This window comes from Diplotaxodon limnothrissa, linkage group LG14 (genome assembly GCF_057381915.1).
Source record: "Diplotaxodon limnothrissa isolate DT_005_m linkage group LG14, D_limnothrissa_male_GT1.1, whole genome shotgun sequence".
Classification (NCBI taxonomy): domain Eukaryota; kingdom Metazoa; phylum Chordata; class Actinopteri; order Cichliformes; family Cichlidae; genus Diplotaxodon; species Diplotaxodon limnothrissa.
In genome coordinates this window covers 23,983,102-23,993,147 of record NC_140609.1, presented here as the reverse complement: position 1 = coordinate 23,993,147, position 10,046 = coordinate 23,983,102, and the positions used below count along the sequence as shown (strand labels likewise).

The following is a 10,046-nucleotide window of genomic DNA, read 5'->3' as shown; positions in this document are numbered from 1 at the left end:
GGGGAACTCTTGTCTCCAAAATGTGAAGTGAGCATAAAATATTCATGCAATAATCCTTAAAAGATGCTTTATGTAAACTGCACAAAATACCAACAGATGTGTGTTTCAGAGGTTTATTCTTAAACAAACTTACTGATAAATGTGGAAAGCCAACATTTTTTCCATTTTCTGCTCTTTTACCAAAATATCTGGTCATGTACCAGTACTTCATTGCTTTTATAGAAATGTACACAATCTGGTATGTGCATGACTTATAACTATAAAATATACACAGATTTATAACTACAAAATTATATATAGCACTTCCCAATCGTCGTTTACCTCGCAACAAGGATTTCAATAAAGCAAAATGATCGCTTATTTCTTAAATTGATAAGTAAGGCCAAAAAGACGGACAAGTTAATCTTTTTTCCCTTTCTTCTTCTTATGCTTATGAGATTGTCCGCCTCCTCGTCCCCCTCGGTTGCCTTTCGAGCTTCTCCCTGTCCATGCTGGCATAGGAGGCTCAATTTCCCCAGGTCGTCCTCCTCTGTCTGGTACACTGCCGATCAACATCTAGTGACACCAGAAAAAAAACAACAAAAAGAAAAAGAAAATGCTTACTTAGCTGGAGTCAGAGGCATCTTCATTAAGGATCACAGACACGTTCATGATTGTACCTTGTAAACAGAGGTGCTTGTTCCAGCTTTGACCGGGTCAATGAAGGACTGATCCTCTCTGGCAGCGAGCAGCAGAGATGGAGACACTTGGGAAGAGCCGATGAGGGACGCAAGATTAGGCGCCGAAGCCAGCGCAGCACTGCGCTCCTGTAAATAAATGATGGACTGAATGGAGATGTCTGACATTCATCTTCTGCGTCACCAGCACATGCTCTGACGATGGCCTAAAGCCGACTGACATAAAAGTAGTGTGTTGCAGTTCAGTCAGACCACACGATGTCAGTGTTGTCCTAATAACACCGTGATCTTGCAGACAGTAACAGACATATACTGTATATAAAGATTCAACATAGCTAGAGCTGGGCGATAGAACGATAACGATATGTATTGCGAAATAACTTTTTCTCGATAGAAAAATTAAACTATTGCGATAGGCCTCATCTCTCTTGTCCTCTTAAAAAAAAAAGAAGAACAGCCAATCAAAATTAAGTAGCGCAGAGCCGAACCAATCACAGCCGCAGCGTCACGTCACGTGACATGTTACGTACAGCACAAGTGCCAAGCCGCACATGTGTATTTGTTTGGGAAGCAGCCAGCCGCCGTGCCGCCCGGGTAATGGAGGAAATGAGTGTGCCGACTAGAGAAAAATCAACCGAGAGCGTGACCGAAGGTTACCGAAGAGAAAACAGATGATGGTTCCAATGCCGGAGAGATTGTCGAACGGAAGAGCCACAGAAGTTCCGTAGTGTGAAGGTATTTCTGCCATTTCAAGTCTGACAAAAAACAGAGTAGTAAATTGTGCCGAAAACAGAGTAGTAAATTGTGCCGAAAACAGAGTAGTAAATTGTGCCGAAAGCAAGTCTGGAAATACAATAAGCCGGTGCATGCTCAATCTCTGACTGAAAGCGCTAATTTGTCATTCGGCTTTTGTCAGACTAAAGTAACTGTTAAAACTGTTTGAAAAGCTAAGCTATACAACAAGGAGAGAGTGAGAATTTCCTTTTAGTTCTCAGTTTATTTGATATTGACAAAAGTTACTAAATTTTGTCTGTTCTTCTGTAAAACAAACTAAGATTTATTTTTAGAATTAATATTTTGTTTCTAAGTGGAATTGACAATTTAGTAGTCTGTTTCGTTTGTTCTATTTTGAAACTTAAACGCTTTAGCAACTGCCTTTTGTGTACTTTGCAATATTTGCCTTTATTTATCTGAAAAAGTCTCATGTTCCTTAAGTACATCTACCCTGTTGAACTTATTATGGGAAATAAATATTTAAATCAAAACAAGCTGCTGATTATTTCACATTTTACTTGTGAGCAATGGCACATTTAAATCTTACAAATATAGTTATTTGGCTTATATCGTGATAGATATCGTTATCGACTGAAATGAAAAAAACATATCGTGATATGAAAAAATCTCATATCGCCCAGCTCTAAACATAGCCTATAGGTCTAAAGAGTGAAGTAAAACTACATTTTTTTTCTCCTAATGGGAAATCCTCTGTTTGCAAGACGACATTAGACAAATGGGTTCTCACTAAATTTATGAACCTTCCTAATGAATTTATCATCTCAGTCAGCAGTTTTAAGTCCTATTTACTGCAGCATGGCATTGATTTTATCAATTACGGCACCAAGTAGGATTTAAAAAAAGAGAAAGATGATGAATCAGGGAATGCCTAACTTGCAATCACTCCTGCATGAACACACATCCACCCTCCTTCAGTTTGAAGATGAAAATGATGACAGTCAAAATCTCAGATTGAGGCTTCAGATGTGCTGCTCATCTTCTTTATTACATACACTCTACTTGTTACAGGTGTTAGAGAAGGCAGGGTTCTCATGCATTTTGGAGATATTTGATGCAGATGCAAATGAAGAACCGCCACTCATTTTGTGCATTAAATAAACTTCAGAGTGCTGCTTAGTGTCTTCACAAATGTTACTCTAACCTGGGTTTCTTCATTCTCAGTCACATTAAAGTGGACCTATTCCGTGCCATATTTTCTGTTGTATTAATTCTCATATTTAAACAGTCAAAGTTTCAAATGAGGTAAGCATATGAACAAGTAATCCCTGCAAACTAAACATTTAGGCTTCAGACTACACTAAACGCTCAGTTTCAAACACTTCTTTACTACTCTTGCATTCAACTGATATCAGACGGTAAAGACACCCTTAAAATGGTCATCTCGTGGATACGTGCTGTATTCCATTTTCAGTGAGAAGTTGGAAATTTCAAGTTTGCAGCTGGAATTTTCAGCTAAAACCCTGAATCAAGTTGGACTTCCCACGTAAAAAGTCAGAGACATCACACCAACCCTACCTTTGTAATCCGAGGTGGCAGCGGTGAGAACTTGTAATCTTTACAACCAGTGTTCTGTATTTGTGACTGCTAAATAAACCATACACGTGGTACTGACCAGGCTCTCTGTGCTGAGGTGCCATTTTTAAGCACAGTAAATAAATGAATAATCATTATGTTATACTCCACACACTGCCTGGAAGCCTGCCATGGGGTTTACTTGGTACGAAATCACTCGCAGCTCCAAAATCTGACTTCCGATGTAAAAGCTCCACCTGCTGTTCAAAGCTTCTGTTTGCGAGGGGCACCCAAGTAGAAGAAATCTGCCTTATGCTTAATTTATGCTACCAAGGTTGTGTCAGTATTTGCCTCTGGAGACGGGTTTTTAAACCACCATTGCAATCGAACAAAATCTCAACTGTGCAGTGCCCCATGTGGAAGACACTGTGCATCAGTTAAATGCTGATTGGTTGAAAAGTGGGCCGGAATAAGGAACAGCAGAGTTCACCAGAAGTGGAAAAAATACATTATGAAAAGCTGAGGAAGGGGCTACAGTGCACACTTTTCATTGTTTTTAACATTCTGTTTCACTTCAGCTCTTTGCATGTTAGAACTTCGCTCTTGTCTGCAGCTGGCTGACAGACTGGCAATAGCACAGGCAAGAGCCACAAGAGCACAATTTTTATAGGGCCCACATCTGACAGGAGACGCCCTCTGCAGGTAGATGGGCAGTCCAAAGCTTCCTCATGCACTACCACTGCTGAACTAAGATTTTCTTATTAAAAGGGAATAGACTGAAGAGATGAACCAAGGCTCAGAGTAAAATAACTCAGCTAACAGGCAAATGATGAACAGAGTTATTTAACATTCCTACCTTTCGTTTTTCTCCCCATGCAAATGATTCAAGCGTAACCTGAAAGCGCGTGACCATCATTTGTCGCCGACGCCGATAGTCCTCGGACAGAATTTCATTCATTTTTTTCACTTGAAGCTGAGAAACAGGCAAAGATGTAAATGCCACATTAGAGTCACGTCTAAAGTCTTGTGAGCTGAAAACAGGCCTGGCAGCTTACCCACTGCTCTGAGCTGAGGCTGGTGCTGAGAAGAGGTTTGGTCATGTCTCCACTTGGTAGGCGAGAAAGCCTCTCATTCACCTGCATTAAAGCAAATGTTTGTAAACTCCTCTTTCAGTGCTTCTCAGTCTGTATTCGCAATTTATTCATGGCTCAATCTCTGTTATTTCAAGCTTACCTCGTTCAAAACGTCCTCAAACCGAGAGGAGGCGTCCATGTTGAGAGCACGCAGAAGTAAAATCCATTCTGCTTGCATCTCTGCTTTCCTCCTGTTTTCACCCAAACCGTCATCGCCTTCGTTTTCCTCACAAAAGTCACGGCTCAGATCTTCAACTCGCTGCTCTTTTTCAGAGTCCGCTTCTGTCGCCCGCTCGTCAGGATGTGACTCTTTGTACTTGATAATGTGAGCTGCTTGCAATTCTGATACAAGGAACTCTGCAAGATGTGCAAAAGATCACTAAATCCACGAGCACTGCAATCATCTGTTCTTACTACAACAGTATCCACCACAGTCCTGTTTCTCACCAGCGACTTTGTTGAGAGTGGATGGGTCCAACACCTCGGAGGTCAGCACAGCGAGGGGAGAGGATATGTTTGATAGTACATTTTTCAGCTCTCCCGCCAGCAGCACATCACCTGACCCTCCTGAGTCTAAAAAAGGACAATTAAGCCAGTTTATTTAACACATTTCACTGCAAGTTGAGTCAGAAAGATCTGATTTTTTTCATGGCTTATATTTGTAACATAGTAACCATCAGTTTGTTTACCAAAGCATGTTTTGGTTGTAGTTATATAATGCACATAAATTACAGCTAATGTGAGGTGCATCTCAGTAGCTTCATATTAAATTAACTGCGGGTAAAATTATGAAAATGGTGTCACTATCCAAATGTTTCCAAATCCAAGTCTACTCAACATGCGAAGATGTTTTACTTTAGTAGAGCATCTGTCAACGTGTAAAAAATATCCTGTTATTTTTATTTATTTAAGGCATCTAAATTGGCTGTTCTGTAACTGGTTTGGTGAATTAATGTGGATGTTTTCAGAAAGGACTTGCATTTTGTTTTACATTACATAAAAAGTAAGGTCGATTCTTAAGCAGTTGCTTTGCTGAGTCGGCCCACTTGAGACCACAGTGACCCCTCTGCGTGAGACAGTAAAAAATCCACAATCCTGAGATGGTTTCCTCCTTCCTTGGGAGAATGTGCTGTATTAAAGGCAATGGTTAAACATGAAAAAGCCTCTCTCAAAGATTTATGAATGAAAATCTCAGGCCTGAGCCTCACCTCGTAGCTCCGGGCAGAGAGTCCTGAGCTCTGCGCACAGCCAGCTGAGCAGCGGACAGGGAAGCTCGTCACATCTGCACCGGGAGACGAGACCGGGTACCTGACCAGGAAGTAAGTGGAGGCGACAAATGAGATTACCTATTCACCTGTCAGGCGTATCGGCAAGTGTCATTATACGTCAAAAGCCCAGAAAGCAGGCAGAGAATAAGGTTTCTCTTCTCAAATTAAAGTTTCGTAACGACGAAAATCAAACATGTTAATCACCCCAGAGCTTTGATGGCTGAAACTGTCCCCGCGCTCCTCTCCACGAAGAAAAGATAAACATAAAAGTTATGGTAGTATTTACCATATTTTGGCACTGAACTGGGCTAGACTGCGAATAATTAGATACATTTTATTTTTATTATATTATTTACATATTTGGCTTTAATTTGTCTGTGTAGCCTTATAAACACTGCGATGTCCAATTCATGACTTCTTGTTGTGAGATCCTTAAAGTACATTTTGAGTGAATGGTTTGTTTGGCAGTAGTAATGACTGAAAGTCCCCTAACACAGATCCTTTTGGTCAGATATTTAACTTTACTTTTTGTTGTTGTGGTGATGATAATCATATGTTTGATAGCTTGACTCAAAGTACAGCGAGTCAAAAATACGCTCACTTCCACTTCATTGCTTACACTTGTTCAGCTTCTTGTTATCAAAAATATCTAATCACCCAGTCACATGGCAGCAACTCAGTGCATTTAGGCATGTAGACATGGTCAAGACAGCCTGCTGAAGTTCAAGCTGAATTTCAGAATGGGGAAACGGGTGATTTTATATGACTTTAAACGTGGCGTGGTTGTTGGTGTCAGATGGGATGGTCTTGAGTTTTTTCAAAAACTGCTTGATGTCAGAGGCCAGAGCAGAATGAACCGAAGCTGCATTAAAGCTAAAAGGAAAAGTAACTCCAGTTACCACTCGTCACAAGCAAGGTATGCAGAAGAGCATACCAGATACCATACATCAAACCTTGAAGCAGATATGCTACAGCAACAGAAGACGGGTAGTTTCAGCATTCGGCATAAACTCCATGTATCCATCCTGACTGTTGTATCATTGGTTCAGTCTGCTGGTTGTGCAGTGATGTGGGACATAATTTCTTGGCACATTTTGGGCCAGCTGAGTGTTTTTTGCTTTCAACAGGACAACCTGTTGAATCTATGCCACAAAAATGAAGGCAATTGTGAAAGCAAAGGGGCTCATATCCTATGCTAGCAAGGTACATCTAATAAAGTGGCAGGTGTGTGTAAATGTGTTATATAAAATTCAATCTCTGTTTTGGCAGTGCAGTTTTGCATTTATTATATTACAACACATCAGCGGTGGGAAATTTTAAGATGTCAGCCCAACCCGAGCCCTAACCCCAACCTGTCATCTCCACTGTGTATGATCAGATCATAACCTAACCTAGCATGGCTAACTTTAAGGCTGAACAGACGCTGACACTCTTGTGACGACTAAAATTCTCCCTCAGAATCCGATGGGTGCAGTGAACAAAAGCCAGAACAAAAGTTATAATTTCATGTTCTGAAAGCGAGTTCAAAGACATGAACATAAATTGGGTGTCCCAAATTCGATCTCTGGGTGGCAGTGTTGCATCATGATTTGCTCAAGTTAAGGTTGTTCACCTGTGCAGAGGAAACCTGCAAAATGTTAAAATAGTCGATTTTTAATATTTGATGTATCAAATTTTAAGTATAACCATTTAGTCTTTTAGTCAGTTCACAATGGGCTTCGGTAATGCACTGGTCTGCCTTATCATGGTTATAACCTGAAATAAATTATACATCAATTAGAGCGACGTGTCCTCACACCTGGTAACATTAAACACGCTGCCTGCTTCTGTTTACTGAGGGTAATTTAACTGTTTAAATAAAAAAAATATTATTCAAGTAACGTTTAACGTACTTTTAACACTACTGTAATACATTATTGTCAACATGCTGTTGAGTAAATCTTGTAATATTTTGATCTGTCCATTAAATTATCACTGTCTTATCTTAAGCAGGACTCTTTAGAAAATATGGTATAATATTAATGCTAAAAAAAAAAAAGGTTTATTTTTAAAGAGAAAACTTAACACAAAATAATTTCCATGGACATCTTTCTTTTCAAAAGAATTTCATTTGAATTAGTCTTCACTATCACAGGGGTTCTGTAAGCACAATACGAGCTCCATTCTTAACAAAAAGCTTTATTTTTGAGGGTAAATACTCAGATCGTTCTGCAGATTTAATGAATGCAACCTTGTAATGGATGCTAGTTGTGTAATGGTATACCACCCTATCCACGTTCTGCATCAGCCTTTTTGATGCAAAGGTGAGCTGTTTGTGAATAACAAACTTAAGGCCCTTAAGGGTTGGAGTGCATATAAGAAAGAAAGCTCCAGTCACATAATGAGTATGGCTTAATTGTCGGTCCTCACGGTCAGAGTTGTGATCTCATAGGTGGACAACAAAAACTCCAGCACTGAAACCACACCTCAAAGAATACCCCTAGGAGATAATGATGCTTTTTTTCAGAAATATACAGGATTTAAATGTGTAAGGAATGTAATGTGAAATTCATTGCATGGTATGAAATGCACTGAACCCCAGCCTGTCTTGTCTGCAACACCTTCATCCAAAAAAGGTGAAACTGACTTTGGCATATGGTTTCTTAAAGAAATGACAGAAACAGATTATATTCATTTCATCTTTGTGAACTGACAAAATGTGTTGCCCCGTGATAGCTGGGTGCAGCTCAAACGGATGGCTGGACGGCTGACTTTTTGGTAACTTGGTAAGCTGGCTACATGAGTTTGTACATCCAGGATTTACACTGATTTTCTTTGAAGTTGTGAGGTGGGACTCCCCTGGCTTGCTTTACTTTTGATACAACCACTAAAAAACAGAAAATGCAGTCTGTAGCTTTGATGAGTTTATATTTATCGGAAGGTGTATTTACTTGTGCGAGGACGAATTTATATATTCATGTAAAAGAATAAAATTCAAATGTTGTTGATTGCCTGGCTGACACTGTACTTTTAAGCTGATACATCCTCTTTACTACTAGTATTTCCAGCTGATACAGTTGCAGCATAATTTTAAATGCTATTTGGACACATGACAAAATCTTGAGCGGGCTGACAGCCATCCAGTTTCACCTCAGACAGAGGCAGCCAGATGGGGAGGGGGAAACAGGGGAAGGGGGGTAGTGGTAGTGTTGTATTAAGTATCTGAAATGAAGAAGACAAGTCAAGTAGTCACGAAATAACTGCTGGTGTGCTCATAAATGATAAATTAATCGCATAATGCATTAGCCAGACAGTCATAAATGCACTGTGAGTTCTAGCCTAATCCCAGTCCTATATGGCTGACAGTAAAGGTTAACTGGGAGGTGAAAGAGAAATGCAGGATATGGAAAAGAGGAAAATACAGCAGCCAAGACAGGAAAAAAAGGAGTGAAGTGAATTGGTAAAACGCTGGATTTCTTCAGGCAGAGGTTGGACATAGTGCAGCTTTAGGCAGTCTATAATTCTTGTCAAGTTCCCAGATTCAATAACAAGATAGCACTCTCTGGCATCCACAGGTTCCTCTATTCAAAACTATCTTGAGGACAGGAGAGAAAGAGACCATTTAAAGCCTTCAGGGACACCAGTGAGATCCCATTTCTGCAGGCCAGGCTTTGCCCAAGTGTCTAATTCTAATTTCCTCTTTCACAGACTAAAGGAGTGTACGTCTATCTGCAGTTGCATAGCCCTATGGGAGAGATAGAGAAGAATAGTGAGTGTCGGAGTCTGGATCTGATGCTTGCATGTGTGTGAGAGGTGCTTTAAAAGCTGTGGATGTACGACGTGCAAGGGAGTGAGTGACTGGACTTTTGTAAGATTGAGAGAGTACGGGAAATGAGAGCTTTTGCCAGGAGAGGACAAGCTGATGGGGGATATACAACCGCTGAGAGAGGGAGAATTGTGGGGATATTAAGAAGTAGGTGGAAAGGCAAAAAATGGATGGAGATCAGAAACATTAAACATAAGGAGAGTTGACTGTTTTGGACATATTGTTGTCCAACTGGGGATAAGAAGTTAATATCAAGGGGAAATTCCACTGTATAACAAAAGTTAGACTTTTCTTTTTTTTATTCTAAGCATATCACACCACTTAAAAAGATGTGAACCCAACAACACCATTTCCAAATGAAAAAACAGAGGACAGTGTCCTCTGTGTAATGCCTCAAAGAGATAAAACTTGGAGTTGCTTCAACAGTAAACTTTTTTGCACATGTACTGTTGCATATTTACGACTGCTCTGCTTGGTTCAGAGCAGGGTTGATGCCCAGGTAGACAATGACACGCGACATTCTTTTAAGGCACTGTGAATTCGCCAGACAGTCTTTTACTCTGTACTGACATGAGTTCAATTAGATGCCACACAGTATTTGATCTACATATGCTCGCGGTTTAATACGGAGTGCATCTGGATTTCAGAGATGTGGAAAAAGTGATGTGGTCACAAGAGTTATCCTTCACCCCTGAACAAGTAGCATACATGTGTGGAACAATGAAAGTCTGAATGCTTAGTCCAGCGAACATGCAAGTTATTCTGAGCGATCGCGTTCATCAGCATCAATATGCGACTATATCCGATACACATATTTAAAGTTCCGCTTTCTGTCATTTTATTCTAATTAACTATC

General features: G+C 40.1%; 1 protein-coding gene across 1 annotated transcript in view; it reads right to left on the bottom strand.

Moving 5' to 3' along the window:
• Positions 1-335: 335 nt before the first annotated feature.
• The window catches only part of LOC146618857 (protein FAM98A-like), a 91,340-nt gene continuing 81,629 nt past the window's right edge, over positions 336-10,046 (bottom strand). The window contains exons 2-8 of the mRNA XM_085370123.1: positions 5,326-5,425; positions 4,565-4,690; positions 4,218-4,474; positions 4,040-4,120; positions 3,841-3,957; positions 660-806; positions 336-555 (exon numbers count right to left, since the gene is read on the bottom strand). Of these exons, the coding sequence (XP_085226249.1) occupies positions 400-555; positions 660-806; positions 3,841-3,957; positions 4,040-4,120; positions 4,218-4,474; positions 4,565-4,690; positions 5,326-5,425 (984 nt within the window). The 3' untranslated portion in view covers positions 336-399. The remainder of the gene's footprint in view (positions 556-659; positions 807-3,840; positions 3,958-4,039; positions 4,121-4,217; positions 4,475-4,564; positions 4,691-5,325; positions 5,426-10,046) is intronic.